This window comes from Perca fluviatilis, chromosome 10 (genome assembly GCF_010015445.1).
Source record: "Perca fluviatilis chromosome 10, GENO_Pfluv_1.0, whole genome shotgun sequence".
NCBI classification, from domain to species: Eukaryota; Metazoa; Chordata; class Actinopteri; order Perciformes; family Percidae; genus Perca; species Perca fluviatilis.
Genome location: NC_053121.1, coordinates 1,988,951 through 2,006,759, shown reverse-complemented (window position 1 = coordinate 2,006,759; position 17,809 = coordinate 1,988,951). Strand labels below are relative to the sequence as shown.

At 42.8% G+C, this 17,809-nt stretch overlaps 1 protein-coding gene across 1 annotated transcript in view; it reads right to left on the bottom strand.

Annotated features, from left to right (window-relative positions):
- tenm1 (teneurin transmembrane protein 1) overlaps positions 1–15,528 on the bottom strand; it is a 202,659-nt gene extending 187,131 nt beyond the window's left edge. The window contains exons 1-2 of the mRNA XM_039813272.1: positions 15,414–15,528; positions 2,343–2,614 (exon numbers count right to left, since the gene is read on the bottom strand). Of these exons, the coding sequence (XP_039669206.1) occupies positions 2,343–2,559 (217 nt within the window). The 5' untranslated portion in view covers positions 2,560–2,614; positions 15,414–15,528. The remainder of the gene's footprint in view (positions 1–2,342; positions 2,615–15,413) is intronic.
- Positions 15,529–17,809: the final 2,281 nt, after the last annotated feature.

Below are 17,809 nucleotides of genomic sequence, written 5' to 3'. Positions count from 1 at the left end.
AGAAACATGGATAGACTGTAAACTGAAAAACTGTCGAACCATTTCATTTTGAAACAAATATTCAATACAAGAAAAGATTGTAGTAGGTGATTAGAGGGCAAATCATTTTTTTAATAACTTCCCATTTCCTGCCATTATAGTCAGCTGCTCGCGGCTCACTTCAGAGAAAAATGTACTATGTATATATTTAACATTTCTTTCACTCAATGTTGTAAGCAAAAATCAGGATAGCTGCCAAAACCGTGTGGGTCACAATTTCCTTGTTCTGCAGTCCTGGAAAACAAACCCATCTAAGTGGGCGACTGCCTCAGGGACCTAAACTTAGAGGCCCCGAAACTGTGTGTCAAATGGTTTGTGCTAATTTAATTTTCACACAATATCAACTGACAACTGTCAGATTTGTGTTGAATATTTAACGAATGTGTTCTCAAATTTCGTTGTAGTGTTCCTACATAGAAAAATGGGACAAATGGGGCCAGGCTAATGGAGGTCCAGCAGCTCATGTTTTTATTATTATTATTATCATTATTATTATTATTAATTATTATTATTATTATTATTATCGTGCACTCTTAGCAATAAGCTTTATGAACAACATTAGTGTTGAGTTGTGTCTCTCATGCGACTTTTAGGCTGCCCTACCCTGTGATTGGTCAAAGTAGTTGGGGCCATACGCAGCCTGAGAGGAAGAACTTTTTCTTTTTATTCTGGGTTTAAAAAATACTTCAATTTCCTTTGCGTGTTTTACAGGTAAAATACTACCTGTAACGGTTGGACTACTGTTATTGTGGAACGCATGATAATCTATTTCATCATAATGTGTTTTTGCCTTGATTGATATAAATCACATTCACATAGTTGCATTTTTGTCTTACTTTATTGTGTCCCCCCGTAAATCTGAAACCAAAGCTATGCCCTTGTTTTAACCCACATGTATGTAAGAGTTCTACATAATTTAAACATGTATATACTGTAACTCATTCCTGTTTTTGTAACAGAAATAGGAGTGTGAATGGACTGATTTGAGTTAATTAACAGGCACACGAAAAATTAACAAATTATTGTGGTTAGCTGTCTAATGTGCTGAAGATTGATTGTGCAGCTGTGGATCTATCCGTATATCTATTCAATGGACAGAGAGCATGTGTAACATTTGGGTAAATTAACAGCTGGAAGGAGGGAAGGAAGGAAAGGAAGGGAGGAGAGGGCAAGATGTGACGGTTTAAAAGATGAAGGAAAATATGAAGAACATGGGCGGGGAATTAGAGGAGAAACAAATTGGCTGATCTTTGTCAGGAACACCGTAATCCATTAAAAACGTCACTGGAGGCAATGTCCCCCCTTAACAGTTGGTTACTTAGGTAGGGTATGCTATATATAACTCTGTTGCCCAAAGATGAACAGATGTGCTTTGCAGAACCGGCTGCCGTTGACATTTCAAAGGCTGCTTTGGGGCAACTTTTGCACCTTACCATATGACACTGATGGCAGGGGATGTTGTTTGTTATGGAAGCAGAAAGGCCGTAACTGTTGAAAAAGCCAAGTGCTCTTTGACACCACAATGCTGTGGAAGACTTGATGATGACTAATGGCCCTCGACAAGTCGCTGCATGGCGAACAATACGACAAAATCCATAGAAGGTGGCATTCAAACTACAAAATCCCCAGAGCGGCTTCCTTGTCAGGAGTTGTAACTGTTGTGAATGGCTAATGTTTCTTGTTAGCATGGTGGGTAGGTCTTGCAGAGTAGCATGAGGCTGGGGTAGCAAAGAGAGTATCTATTGATCACTATGAACCCTGCAAAGCGGCGCAGTCCTGATGAGGTGCGGCTTCTCTCTTAACACCACACATGGCCTGCATAAAGCCCATCCATCACAGTACGCGCTGGCCCATTTCTCCTCCTGTCATCGGCAGGGAAGAATTTTTCGGTGTGTACGTGTCAGCATGCGTCTGTATGTGTGCTTATGTCCACATGTGTCTGTAGCTTTGAGTGTGTGTGTAATGAAGGGCGGTGTTACACCCCAGGTGAGGCCAGAGAGGTTTGGGGTTGACCTAGTTTAGCTGTGGGAGAGAAATATCACCTCCGTGGAGAAGAGGTAATTGGCTGCCTCCGACTGTCCTTCTGGCTCATTGTGGACTGTAATAGGTAATTCACCAAGGTCCTTTTAAAGACCTCAGAGTGTGCGTCTTTGTGCGTGCATGTGTGTGTGTGTGTGTGTGTGTGTGTGTGTGTGTGTGTCTACCATATGTGTGCCAGTTTCCATTTGTGCAGTATTGGTGCAACTGTGGATTTATATTTTCAGGTAAACACATCCAGTCTAAGCCTGCCCTGAGCGTGGTACCTGGCTGGGGTTGGCTGTAGTTGCTCTGTCTTTCCCGGTGTGATCCGAGGGTGAGGCGTAGCTCATGTGTGTAGTCGGGCAGGGTTTCGCGGGAGGTGTAGGAGCGGTGGTGGGCGCGGCCATCCTCGCTCTCGTCAGACGAGCTGGTGTAGGACATCTCCATCTCATGGCGCCCCTTAGACAATGGCTGGTAGGGTTTACTGTCCATCTCCTCCATGGCTTGTAGGGCTCTACTTAGTCACTCAGCACAGCCACAGCACAGAGCACAGAGTCTGGAGGTGAGAAAAATGGTGGGGAATGGGGGAAAGTGAGGGAGGCAGGAAAGGACAGCAGGGAGGAAGAAGGATGGGCCAGTGGAGGAAAATGAAGGGATAGAGGAGAAAAATAGAAGCCTGTTATTGAACACAGTGGAACAATATTGCAACATCTGCTCATTCCAATTACAGCGGACATTCATAAAGAGTATTTGGCTTCTTTCATATTTCACACCAAAGGTTAGTTCCAAATCAATACGCTCAGAAGGGACCGCGATGCAGGCCATTATGTCCGGATGTGTTTGAAGAGAAATTTGCCAAAATCAAGCACAGCTCTCCGTTCTGTCAGTTTTCTCCAGCTACTGTAGGCTTTATCTCTCTTTTACAGACAGCTATTGACAAGTTGCGGATAAATCAACAAATTTGTAGCCGAGCCCCTACGTCTGTCACTCTCATTAAACAATGTGACTCACCAGATTCCAAAGTAATGATGAAACACTATCAGACACCAGTCTTTACAATGTCATTGCCCTTCCAAATGGAGTAATAATAAATCCGCTCCATTCAGCTCAGATTATTTTGTTCTTCTCTCAACCACATCAAAATCTATTTCTTAAGACGTCCGGCACAATATGCTTATACCGCCATATCTAATGATTGATTGAGACAACGATTAGAGCACAGAAAAAGTGATTAGAAAATACTTCATTCATATTAGTTCTCTTTTACCGTGCCCTGCCCTAGGCCTTTCCAGCCTATTTCCTGCAGATATAAAGCTTCTAAATGGAGCTTGAGAGGGTCATTGCTCATAGAGACAAAGTGCTATGGTATTGACCTCTTCAGGGAGTCCTGTAGTCCATATATCAAAGCCATTAGAGCGTGCCTGCTCAATACCTCAGAGATCTGCAGCACAGGGTGATCACCACTAGTCTGATATAAGTTTACAGCTGACCTTTCTACAACTGCAGTAATGCTTTTATTCCACCTGAAAGACTCCTTCCCCTGTCCTCACGCTCACCCTTCTCATTCCCCACATGGCCATGCACACGCACACACACACACACACACACACACACACACACACACACACACACACACACACACACACACACACACACACACACACACACACACACACACACACACACACACACACACACACACACACACACACACTGCCCAGCCGAGCCTTGATAGCCAACAGTCAAAAAATGGGCCAGGTCGCCCGCACCTTCTTCCCACACACCCTCACCCCTGTAGACACAGGGCAGATGATCTCTAAAAGCTCTACACGCTCTCTCCTTCCACCCATCTCTTGTGTTTTCTCTTTAATGATAGAACAATGCACAACAATGCCTTTAAAACATCCAACCACATTTTTGCATTACCCGAGCACTGCTGTAGTGTACTGTAAGCTCCCACATCGCACACACATACACACTCTTGTGGTTCCCTGCAATCATGATGCCTTTCATTTTGATTGGCAGGAGTTATTGCAAGGAATCAAAGCCCGCTATTATCTCAGCTGCCCTGTCAGAATGGGATTGACTGGTGTCACCTTCTCTCTGGTACGGTGAAGGAGTGCGTATACATTACCCTGTGAGCTCTGAGCTCGCTGCAGGCACAGACTGCTGTCTGTCTCTACAGAGGCTCTCTGTCCCGTTTTATGTCTGCCACACGCTAACACGCAAGAATGAAAGCATGCAATCCTGCACACGGGCACACCATCTTGTTCCTGCGTCATGTGTGCACATACACGGACCAGTCTAGTAAACATTTTGCTGAGTGCATGTAGTCTTGCTTGTATGTATCGACCTATACAATGTGAAAAACGGTCTGGTTTGCTTTAAAACAACCCTCTCCTTTCCCCTCTTTCACTTCTCTTTCACCACCAACACTCTTTCTCGCACTAGTCCACCTCTGCTCTCCCTCCTCTTCCCCTCTCATCCTTGCCCAAACTTACATGCTTTCCACCCTCCATCTCATCCTCCAAGGGCCCCTGCATTTAGAGAAGTAAGCCTGCTAGCGGGGGTTATTCTCGCTAATTCTAGCCCACAGTGGGGTGCCCATTAGGGGGTTTGATTCTTGGTTTTGATGTCAAAACCTGGAGGTTGTTTCCTAGAGCCAAGCTCACTTCAAACAAGACACATGGGTTTTCTGTAGGACAAGTCAGCATGTGCCACCTGAGCACAAGACTAGCCTAGATTTACAATCGAAGAATAACCTCCTTGGGGCGTGGCGGGCTCGCTATGGGTTACTGATCATAGAAAACAGACACAAGGACGGCCCTGGAAAGGTCTAATGATGTAGGCCTAATAATTAGCATCTACTAGACTTCATTTTGAATACAGGAATCTTCAAAACCTTCACAACTAAATTGTATCATCTCTCTCATCATTTGTTATGTACGTGTAGAGCAAGGGAGCACACGGTGCATAAAGGAATCCCCAAGTGAAGCTAACTAAGTGCTTGACTGATTGCATCACTATACTGCCAGTGACTAACTAACAACTGATCTAAATCGTCTCCACGCAAGACTATAGTATGTAAAATTCATAGACTTCCATGATTTATGTATTTCAACCTACTGTAACTACGATTCAGTACTGCATGTGTAATGCAGCAGAGTACTTATTTATTGATAGACTAGTGTCTCTAACTACTGCAAAATAATTATTAATAATATAAGCTAATAAATAAAACTAATAATAAAATAACAAAAGCTGTTATATAGAGTTGAAAATTTGGGATGCATCTCATGTGAGTTTGTTTGTTTTGTTTGCACTACAGATGGATTAAGAGTGAGTAGTTGTATGCAGCGACTATGTATGTATATGCTATTGTGTGATTTAATTTCTAAATTAATTCTAATCTATAATTCATCAGTGTGTAATGGACTACTCACTGCTCGGCTTAAAATTAATACAAAGTGACAACACTGAGTGAAACACATGCATCGCATTACAGTGTCAACCCCCTCCCCTTCAAACCTTTTCTTTCTGTCTCTTGTCACGTTCTCTTACACACACACACACACACACACACACACACACACACACACACACACACACACACACACACACACACACACATACATACAATCACACGGGACGGGAGTGATAATCCATGGCTACACAGTTGCAATAATATTTAATGGGACTCTTCACCCACTTGACCCCTCCTATCCATCCATTTGCTCAAACAGTGCAGCCATAGACCAGTGGGCTGTGTGCAAATCTGCTTAGAGAAGTGATAGAGGCTCACATACACAGTTGCTTTTAAAAAGGATTTACGCTCCAAGTCATCTCCGGAGGGGGCGGGGTCCATCAACAATAGCACAAACAGCACGGCAGAGATGGTCATGTGTAAAGGCAAGGACCATGAGGACAAGTCAAAACCGATTTACACTTTCCAATCTCAAATAAATGTGCTGAAATCATGACGAACAGGAAGAGAGAGCATGCAAAATGGAAAATGGAAAGAGGCGGAGGGAGTGGATGGGGCCAGGCAGCGGCAGAGAATTGAGTTTCACATTGGTAAATAAACAAGAACGACGGGGAGAGCCGAGTGCCATCCAACAATATTAACTCCTCTGATTATTGATACAGTATAGTTCCAGGATTACAAATACATTTCCGCGATGCAGAGAAGGTCTTATTTTCATAACAGCCTGGAGACCCCCAGTGAGTATAGGGATCTACTATCTTTGTTAGCTCTGGCCTTTACACATTTCCAAGAAGCTTGTTTGCACAGAGGCAAGCTCACTAAACAGGCCTCACAAGCCGCGGGAATGACGATGAGAAACCTCACCAAATATATTCATACTATAACTGTCGTAGCTGCAGATGCTCCAAAGTGAAGTCATGACAACCCTGGTGTTGTTTTGCAGGTTCGCATTTTGTCAACTGTTATGATGGCTTAATCATCAGAAGGAATCGAGGCACAGTCTGGAGCTGCAAATGCAGATCCAGGCTACAGGTCCTGCGGGAGTAAACAGAGAGCTGTAAGAGAGAGATGCCTCTCCTGGAGTGAGGATGTGTGTATAGATATATGTGTGTGTGTGTGTGTGTGTGTGTGTGTGTGTGTGTGTGTGTGTGTGTGTGTGTGTGTGTGTGTGTGTGTGTGTGTGTGTGTGTGTGTTAGTACCGCCATAGCTCTTCAGGCATATGACAGGGACACCTCAGACGAGAGGACCCATAGGACCCTGTTTTAACTATACCACCTGAAACGCAACAAAACAATACACCGCCCACTGGGAGCCCTCAGCGGACCCCGAGAGGAAGGGGGGATGAATGGAGAATGAGGATAAAGAGAGTGAGTGATGGATAGATGATGAGAGATGGAGAGATTTCACAGTGAAAATGGGGGGAATTGAAGGATGGAGAGATTGCCAAGTGAGACATGGAGTGACAGAGGGTTTTAATTAGTGGATAAGGGCTAGCTATCTGTGGGCAGCGGCAGCACTCTCATCACGTAGTTGTGCTTTCATAGCTGATCAAGCCTGAAATCTCTTGCTGCTAATGCCGAGTTTACCAGCAGTTTACCCCTCCCCCACACACACACACACACACACACATACAGAAGCCTGGACCTCTCAATATATGTACAGTTTCCCTGATAACATTTAGAGATGAAACACACAATCAACCACAGATCGACACACACTCAGTGCCCCAGCGCCCACAAACACTTATAGCATTTTACACTAACCAACAAACAACCCACTTAAACACCCACACGCCTTTGAGAGTCAACATAGTCTATACTGGCCTTTTCAGTGAAAGAAAAACCTTGCTCGCTGTTTCTCTGCACCATTGCAGTGTCTTTACCATTCAGCCTTCGGTGCACTGCCTACATGCATTATTCTTAACGGCGAAGCACCCAAGGTTAATGCCTGTATGTATAAAGCGAGTTATATAGGTGAGACAATATCCCGGCGAGTCCCAGTGTGTGCCCACTGGTGTGGGAATGAAAGCACGACCAAGAAGCAGAAGAAAAAGTTAGTGTGTGTCCACGCGCAGAGCAGATTGGCTCTGGTCAGGAGCTGTCAGGACCATCCTGGACCATTTGACTATTTATAGCGGACATGAGTCAAATCCCACATCGCCATTGCATGCCTGAGTGGTGTGGAGAAATCCATAAGGTCCTACACTATTCATGCCCTCTAAATGTGGCCCAGAGCAAAGGAGTAGCTGTGTTTTAACTTTTCAAATGCCGTTTTTTACATCTTGACTACAGTTAAAAAATCTTCTTTCTTTTAGATCTTGTCTTAAGGTATAGCTTCCCCCCCCCCAACTGCTTCTTACCAGATTACCATTTTCTTTTTATAATAACCACTTCTACTCCGTCTCCTGATCTAAAGCCCCCTGCTGATTCACCACAAGGCCGAGGAGCAAACAAAAAAACACAAAAAGAACGAGAATATGCAACAGCACACATGCCCCGTGTGCGCATTCACAAGCATAACACCCTATTCATTTGCAGGGGCAAACAGGCAATTGACCACACATACACAGACACCAACACACAAAGCAAGAGACACCACCCAAAACCACTTAATCAATATTCCTGACAAGACAAAGCCTTATTCAACACATTTGATATTCCTCCTCTCTCGCAAGATAAATACATGTCACTGTCCTCCTAGCAGGACTAAAAGGCTGTTCACACTAACTCGCTTTGCAAATAAAGCTTTACATCAAGACTGACAACCTCCTAAGCTCTCTGCATCAGCCACTGCTTGGTAAAAAGCCTCTTTCAATAATGCATTTGACCGCTAAAACCTCCAACACCCAAAGCAAAGCAAAGTGGCAGCATTATAGATGCAGAATTAATTGATAAATCAATGGCATTGCTTCCAGAAATTGGATTTGGTGATTAGCGATTTAGACAGTATTTCCTGCGCATCTCCTTTATTAAGTTGTTGATTACAGAGAAATGAGTGGGTAAAGAGCATTAGCCCTGCAGAGGAGTAGCTGAAAAGATCTACTAGTAGCTGTTGAGCAGCATCGCAGATTGATTTCTGAATGCTAAGTGGGCTAATCATCCATCTACACTGTTAAAATGTGACGCTTGTCATCTGGAAAAGCCCAGGGAGTGCGTTTGAGGAGGAGGATTTTTGTGATGTTCCTTCTCCGAAAGTCCTGAGTGCTTACTGCAGCGGCTCCTCCTGCTCCTCAGATCTGTACTCAAACCTCACCTCCTCTCGGATTCTCCTGGCCTCTCGGAGGCTGAGGACACGGACGGCATTCAGCAGCCTTGCACAGGAAAATGCTTCTTAACAAAGAGAAGCTCCACCAAGACCCTGAAGTGGTGCTCTATTGCAAGCTGATGAGACAGAGATGATGAATTCATCCTCCAAGGTTGTGCCATACAGTTTGGTTCACCACATACTCAGAGAAATATAAGGAAATTCAAACATTCACCATGGATGTTAGAAATGGAAGCAATGTTTCCAGCCGTGGAGGTTTTGCCTGCTGCATGTGTGAGATGCATATCTGAGAAAATAGGACCCACAGTTTTCTAGACAACGAATAAACAAAGCTTGAAATCACATCATGTCGAATGTATTCGCAGTTAGGAAATGGCAGCGAGTCACTTTAAGCACTTTTCTCTTCAATATCATATACCGTGCTCTGTTTTTCATTTATCCTGCATCTTATTTTCCATGCAATGGAAGCCCTTTTTCCTTTTTTTTTATTTGATAGATAAAACTGCATTGAGCGTGTTCCTTAAATGTTTTCGTTTTGTTGTTTGTCAGAGAAATCGTGTCGACTGAGCACATTAAAGAGAACACAATATGAATTTTCGAAACAATTTCTCTTCCAGGCACATCAGGTCGGGATGACATGCAGCACATGCTGTAAAATTTGGGATTTCAGGATTGTTACATCTGGAGATAAAATGTATTAGGTCTGCACATTTCTGCCATGATTTTCTTGGAGTAGATATTGGGTATTTCTTTGCTCCAATCACTTTTCTTTGTGCAGTTTGGCTTGGAATGTTGGCTGGCAATCAGCAGAGAATATGTGTCTCTACAGTTTGAAGTCAATTTGGGCGATGATACACATACTTGAAACAGATCCCAGAGTTCACGGTGGATCAAGACTCATTCTGAAATTAAACCTTAACAACAAAACAACTCCTCTGCAACACGCCAAAGAACATATTGAACTCGATTGTGCTCTACCGTGCTGTATTGTATTGTATAAAACATGGCTTCCAGCAGAGACGCATCAAGCACCGTTTTGGAGCTATTCATCTTTTCTATGAGTTAATAATTCATGATCATCTAGAAAGTAGAGCTATGAATATTACTGATGATACACATGAGGCTATTTACCAGTCAGCAGGAAACAGATGAACTCGTTTAGAGGAGAGATGTACAATATACCATCACTGTGTTTTATGTTGCTTAATAAATCACTTAATAGGCATGCAAAAAAGCTGCAGATGCAACTTAGTCATATTAAGGTAGGGGTGAAGGTGTAAATTTCATTGTGGGCCAATCAGGTGTGTGGTCAACTTCAAGATCAATCACTTTGTTAGCTACTAAAGTCTAATTACCAGTTGTCCTGATGTTAATGATGTGCATACAAGGGTTTTTCTGAATATTTGATACATTTTGATGAAATCCTTACCTAATAATTTTCCTATATTGATTCAACTGAAGGTGAAACGCTGCCGTACATGTTTTTGGCAGTACAAAAGCTGGCGAGCAGCGACTCCACTCTGTCCCCCGTGTCGACAAAAGCAGGATAAAATCAACACAAATATAATGGATTTCAACTTAATTATTTTGACACCGACACCAAGACGTGCACTTTAAAGTGAGGGACAATTTATGTGGTAATAAATTGGAGAAGAAACAAAAATTGATTTTTCTTCTTCTAAAGTTGTCCACTGACTTGATTAATAAAAATTTCACGGTGAGAAATGTGTCCCTGTAGGTGTGCATCGGCTTTCTGGGAATGTGAGTGCCGGGTGTGTGTGTGTGTGTGTGTGTGTGTGTGTGTGTGTGTGTGTGTGTGTGTGTGTGTGTGTGTGTGTCTGCTTAGATATTACTGCACAGGAGGTGGACAAAATACTATGAACACCAATACAGTAACACAATCCAACATAATTAAGTATATAATGTTTACAGAGGAGGTGGAAATGAAAGCTACACTTTGCAATATATGTAATTACAGCTGCAGCATTTAGTCGAAAGTTAATTAATTGATGAAAAAAATTAAAATAATTTTTCCACCAAAAATTGAATACGTTTCAGCTTCTCAAATGTGAATATTATCTGGACTTCTTAGTCTTCTAAGAATATAAAATATCTTTGAGTTTTGGACTGTTGGTTGAACAAAACAAGACATTTGAAGACATCACCTTGGACCAAGGGAACTTGTGATGGGCATTTTAGACCAAACAATTATTCAAAATATTTAGAAAAAAGTCAATAATGAAAATAATTGTTGGTTGCAGCCCTCTATATTATCCAATCTAATAATGCAAATTAAATCCTCAAAAATGACCTATAAGCTCTCCTGTCTCAGCCCAGCTTGGTGTGTTCCATCAGCACTCCTCTTCAGACACACACACCAACACACACACACACACACACACACACACACCACCTGACACTGTTCACAATGATGCGGGCACCGTGCGTAATTCTTCCTTGGCCTGCACGTTATTGATAGTGATGATAAAAATGAGGCAGTCTGTCTTTGTTCTTTGTGATTAATAGAGAGCATCTTTTTCATGGAGGTTAGACAATAACATACACACACATACACACACACACATACACCTCTCTTGACAAATTAATTTCATATTTTAAAGAGAAGAGTGGGCTTGACCAGTAAGCCTCTCAAGGCTCTGAAGATGTGATTGCATTTTCACAATACAAATCTCACATAACACCCCTCTCCTTATCTGAGTGTATATCGTTCCTGACTCTTGCCCCTAGCCCAATGGAAGAAGACAAGAGAGTATGGAGGGCTGGAGTTGCCAGTTGAGACGGAGACAAATACTTTAAAGAAGAACGCCTCGGGCATAAACTGTGTGTGTGTGTGTGTGTGTGTGTGTGTGTGTGTGTGTGTGTGTGTGTGTGTGTGTGTGTGTGTGTGTGTGTGTGTGTGTGTGTGCAGCATTGATGACTGATGGTGATTTTGGTTTTGATACTAATTCTGTCCTTTTCTCTGTTGCTGTTGGTCCCACTTTTGGTTTCAATACTAAAATAAACAATATTGTATTTGGATACTTTATCATATGGTGGAAAAACAAAAACACAGGAGACAAAAAGCTTGCAGATGGAGAAATATTATTATCATAGTGGAAAAAGGTGCCAAAAATAGGAGAAAGCAAACAGGAGACATCTTGGTTTCACAGATTTATATCTTAAAAACATATTACGTTGTTAAGAAATTCTATTTATTACGAAACACTATATGTGAACAAAATAAAAGGCTACTTTGTCTTTGAAAGATAATTTACGGTGAATCACTTTGTCAGAATAATGAACGTATGCTGCACCAATGCTTTTCATATTCATTGCATATTATCAGTAAAATTGTTGTCAAGTATGCTTCGCTGTGCTAAGTGCATTAATTGTAAACACAACTGTAACCACTGGGCCTATACTACCATCTGAGCTTTTTATAGGGTCATTTGGTGATATTATATTGCTTTTGTGTTTCACTTTTTTATTTTTTATCGCAGCCGAATGAATAGAGCAAACCCTAATTAGCACTGCAGGATTTGTTAAACAATTCCTCTTGAGGATGGAGCAGTATTGCAGCAAGAAGGTAAATATTTGAAGTTGTTCAATGGTTACATCTCTAAGTGTCTGTGTGTGTGTGAAAGTCTAGTGGTCCAGCAGCCTGATTAGCCGACTGGCAAGCGTTCTTTTACTTTGAAATTACCAGCAGGGTGGCGAACACTGTGACACATTTTATGCTTTTCTAGCAATTACATTCTTACCATATGATGGACATGCAAAAGAGAGAGAGAGAGAGAGAGAGAAAAGAGAAAAAGGGAGTGTTTGGGGGGAATAAAAATTCCCACTGGGACTCACTCTGACCGCAGCACTACATTAAGTGTTGTACTCAATATTATAAACAACGTCTGATGCATTTACATTGTCCTCTCATTAATTCATGACCCCAATTTTATTAAGGAAATATAGTTCTGCAAACTTGTGGGGCAGAAGGGAAGTGTGTGAGTGATTCCATGGGAGAAAGGAGCAATACAGTGCCAGGGGCTACTGCATTCCTGGAATGAAAATTCATAAATAATGCAGGGCTGGATAACAAAAAGAACTCCCCCGCTGTCCCGCACAGCACTGTGCTAAGCAAAGGCCATGCAATATCACTCAAATCTCAGAAAAAACACAAATTATTGGACACAAGTGAAGATTTTATTTTGCTAGCAGTTTCTTGACTCAATTGAAACAATTGTATGTGGTGACAGTAAAATGCTAGTATCCTAACAATCGCCACTACCGGCATTGTCAGGAAGTTGCACTGAAATTATAACAGGGCTCCATGCCAAGGAGCTGAGCAGCTTCTTTGAATTTCCCAAAAAACCGCCATATGCACCACACGCTTAACAACAACAAGCCTGAAAATTAAAAAGTGAGTGTGCAACAGCTGAAAGAGATAATTACTATAGCGGCGACCACTGACCACTAACTATTGCTGAGGGCAAACCAGAGTGTTTTGGCACAAGTTGAAATGTAAAAGCCCTGAATGTCTGATTAGTTGGTTGACTGACAGAAATGCCAATGCCTTTTCAGTGACATGTGGAGTGAAATTTCAATTCAAAGACGTGTTCTCTAATTGTGAAGAAGCGTTGCCATAATGGATGTGCCATTTAAAATATGCTCTTAATCACTGTTCATCACCACCTCCAAAGCAGCGGCCTGCAGGGCCTAAAACCCACACAAGCACACACACGCACACACACACACTTCACCAGACAATAGCATAAGCAGCCCCCAGCTATGACACACAGCTCATCAACACTATACAGTGGGAGAAACGAATGTAGAATTACAATTATCGCACCAAACCCCCACCGGCCCCAACTACCCCACATCTACATCATCTTCTTCAGTGTGCATGTGACTGAAAGTGTGTGTGTGTGTGTGTGTGTGTGTGTGTGTGTGTGTGTGTGTGTGTGTGTGTGTGTGTGTGTGTGTGTGTGTGTGTGTGTGTGTGTATGTGTGTATGTTATTGTCTAACCTCCATGAAAAAGATGCTCTCTAATATCACAAAGAACAAAGACAGACTGCCTCATTTTTATCGTCACTATCAATAGTGCAGGCCAGGAAGAATTAAGCACGGTGCCCGCAGTATTGTGAACAGTGTCAGGTGGGAGTACACACAGTAAAACTGACCAGAACATACAACACTGACAGAACATACGCATCCAGGTCTAAAGGCTTGTAACTAAAAGCAGTTTTGTTGGATCTTATAGGTGCGCCCTGATGGGTAAAACGATCCAAACATCAATACTGAAAGTTGCGCCGCGTGCAGTGGCTGGAGGAGTAGTGCATTAGATCCATGTATTAGACATATTGACAAATTGTAGTTTCTGATTACAATGCATTTGCATTTTCAAATGCAAGATATAAATCTCCTTCTCCATTGTCTATAGTAATGCGAGATTACCAAAGCATTGCAAGGAAAAGCGTGGGGACGCTTTCTGAGAGTTTATAGTTAATTGAAGAACATATTTAGACAATTATTCAGGAATTTATTTATTTGCTTTGCTTATATAATTATTTATTTATTGGAAATATGCCTCGAGTGGTTTACTCAGAGCAATTATTTATAATCTACTGTGAAGGAGAGAAGTGAGGAGGTCTAATTTAAATCTATCGGAGCATATCCATCCTGGTGCAATTTTCCCTGCCTTCACAATAATTATGATTTATCAAAATGCATTTGCTGCCTGTTAACTATTCACCCTTGCACATATTAAACACAGCCAATGTGAATTCAATAAATAATATGCAGTTCAATTATTTAGTCATGGAATATCTTCATCAGCTGCAGCATCATCCAGAAAGGTAGGAGTTCATGTATGAGGCGTGAGAATAGACATGCATGTGCAGAATGTGCACAGTGTTGATATGTGTCCCTACGGACCTGTAGTAGAGGTGATGTCTATCCCGGCCGGTAGCTGCGTTGATGTGGGAAGACAGAAGGCACGCGTCAGAGAGATCTATACCCCCTGGATCTCCGGTGGCCCTGTTGGCATCATTAGACTACCTCAGTGCTGATGGAGATGGAGTGGACGAGCCAGAACTGTAGCAAAACAACTCAAGGCTGTAAACGATGCTGACGAATACGACAGTTGCACACATGAAGCAGCCAGTCTGCTGTTCCGTACCTGAACTGTCATCATTTAGACTGGTTGTCAAACAGACAGGCTTTTATGCACAAAGTCTGCATCCCTACACTTCATAGGAGACGCACTGATGTTCATAAAAACCGCACCATACACACACACGCGCGCGGGCACGCACGCTCTCTCTCTCTCTCTCTCTCTCTCTACCTCTCTGTCTGCCTCTCTCTTTTTCACACACACATTCACATACACACACACACACACACACACAGACAGACAGACACACACACACACACACACACACATGGGCCATAGCACCGCACATCTGAACAGCTGATAATAACCATTTCCTGTGAACTCACGTTGTCTCAGCACCCAGCAAGCCTCGTTTAGCCAAGCAACACTGTAACCGATACCCCCCACCCCCAAAGAGCCCACTAAAAGGCCAGAACTGAACGTGCATGGCGCTTACCTTTCCGACGTAAAGCCATTCCTTTAGTCCGATTCCACGATATAAGAACCCTGCAAATGCTGAAGACTGCGCAATCCCCCTGTAGAAATGTGACTTGAGACGCTGTGGTCCTGCTAAAAAAAATAACTAAGAAATGTGGCTGAGAAAGTCTCTCTCGTTTTGTATGCTTTTTTGGGGGGGCCTACGAAACGACGTGTGCGGACAGGAAGGGATCTCCTCGCGGGGGCTGTGTGCGTGCCAGCTCCGCTGTGCTGTGTGACAGGGAGCCCGGCGCGGTGCGTTTAGCCGCAGTTGAACCCTGCTGAAGCTGACGGGTGATGCTGTTGCTGGTAAGGCTCGGTGCCGCTATAACAGCGTTCCCTGGATCATACCACCGCACCGAGGAGAAGGGGGTGTGGCACAGACCGGCCACAGACACAAACACGCACAGGCTCTCTCTCGTCAGGAGGTCGTCTAGATCACAGTTAGACTCATTCAAGTGATGCCATAAGGCTGCACTGTTGTCCTGTGCTGGAATGCTGACTCATTAATATATCATCACTCGAGCAAGTTTGGTAAGCTATATTTTGCCAGGGATTTCTGCTTTGGTAACCTTTCAGCAGCCTATTTCAAAATATGAAAAACAATGTGCAAAAGCCCTGAGCAAAGAAATCATGAACATCTTCCATATTGTAGAGGAGCTGCTGATTGTTGGGAGTAAGCAAATAGAGGCTCAGGTGATGAAAAGCAAAGCAATAATGGTATTTATTTACAGCGCTGCACATTTAAACAGAAGATGGAATTTGACTCCAATGTATTGCTGCACTGGGCCTCGTTAGTGACAACACCTGCTGATCATCTCACAATATCTGTTTTCTTTTGCTAAATGATCCAGCTAATGATTCTGACCTGTGCTCTCTATGTGTGCTGCATTGGTGTGGGTAATATTTACAGCCAGTCAGTAGCTGGTACAAACAACTTGTGAATGACAGGGGTTCTAATGATGCAGTTTATTATTTCCCCAAAGCACAGTACGCGCGGGGCTGCAAACAACCATTTTGACAGCTGCTTCAGTCTATCTGCCTTTCTGCCTGTCTCGCTATAGCCCCAATACAACACAGCAGTATGCATCTTTTATCAACAATAGGTTTTGGCACTTTCCATCAGTTTCATCCCTGGTTGTCTATAAATGGAGGTCGCAAGTCCAGCAGTTACAGGGCAGAGAGAGAAATGATCCAAGGGAGCACAGTTAGGTTCAAGTCTGTTTGATAAAACTGTGTTTCTCTGACGTAGAGATTACCAGTGAGTTTGTCATCTGGATGTGGGTTGTCAATATGTGGCTGCCAGGCAAGAGAGTTTCTTGGAACAATGGCTGCAGGAGATTGTAATGGATTTTGATCAGGAGTCTTCCAGAGTTTCTGAGCGTGGCCTCACGTTGGAGAGCTGTGTTTTTCTGAGACTCCATGTTTGCCTGCAGAGTCCTAATGGCAGGCACATTACACCTCCAGCGGCAGGGTAAACGCTCTTTTAAAAGAGCAGTTCCTCTTCTGGCCGACACATCTCACTGAGACATCTCCTTGACAACCAGATCAAATGCAGAGATGTGAAATGTCACCGTTTTTACTGTGATTCTCTTTTATTATTATGGTCTATAGAGGAGAGATAATAGATGGGGAGAAGGCAAGAGGATTGGCCTTGCTATAAGATAGACACAACCCTCACTTAGATTAGTCTAGAAAACATGGCAAATAAACTGAAAATAACATTTGGTGTCATGAGAGTGCGGTTCGGAGAGGATTGCTATGTATCCGATATAATACATGGAGCTTTCATGGTAGACCCAGTTGACATTTTATCGGATAATAAGCATCATTAGAGCCTCAGATGCTCTATAGTGCTGGTTAGAGTGCATTTCAGACATAATGTCAGTTGAATTATGTCATAAAAATTATAATGCAAATTGAATTCAAATGATATAACTTAATTAAATAGTATCTCATCTGGCAAAAAAAAATGTCAGTGAAAACAAATAGAAGAGCCCCATCTCCATAAGACCATGTTTGCTGATCCAATTATTCCTTCCCTATTTGGACGACATGGACAGCGTATAGGAGGGAAGGGGAGCACAGAGGTGGATTTAGAGCTGTTACTCCATAAAAGTGATGTAAGTGGGGAAAAAAAGCTACTGTTGGTGTTGTAAATGCTAAAATGGAGTCTAGTGAGACTTTGATGGGAAGCTGTCCATAGCCCTTCCTTTTCCCTGATTATAAGCAACTCACTCATGCCTCTTCCATGTAACCCACCTGGTAAAAGCAGAATAGCTGGGATATATATTTCACTTCACTGTCCATAGTGTCATGAGACAATAGATAAATCCGTAATGCATCGCGCGGCGGGTAAAGCTGGGGGGGGGGGTT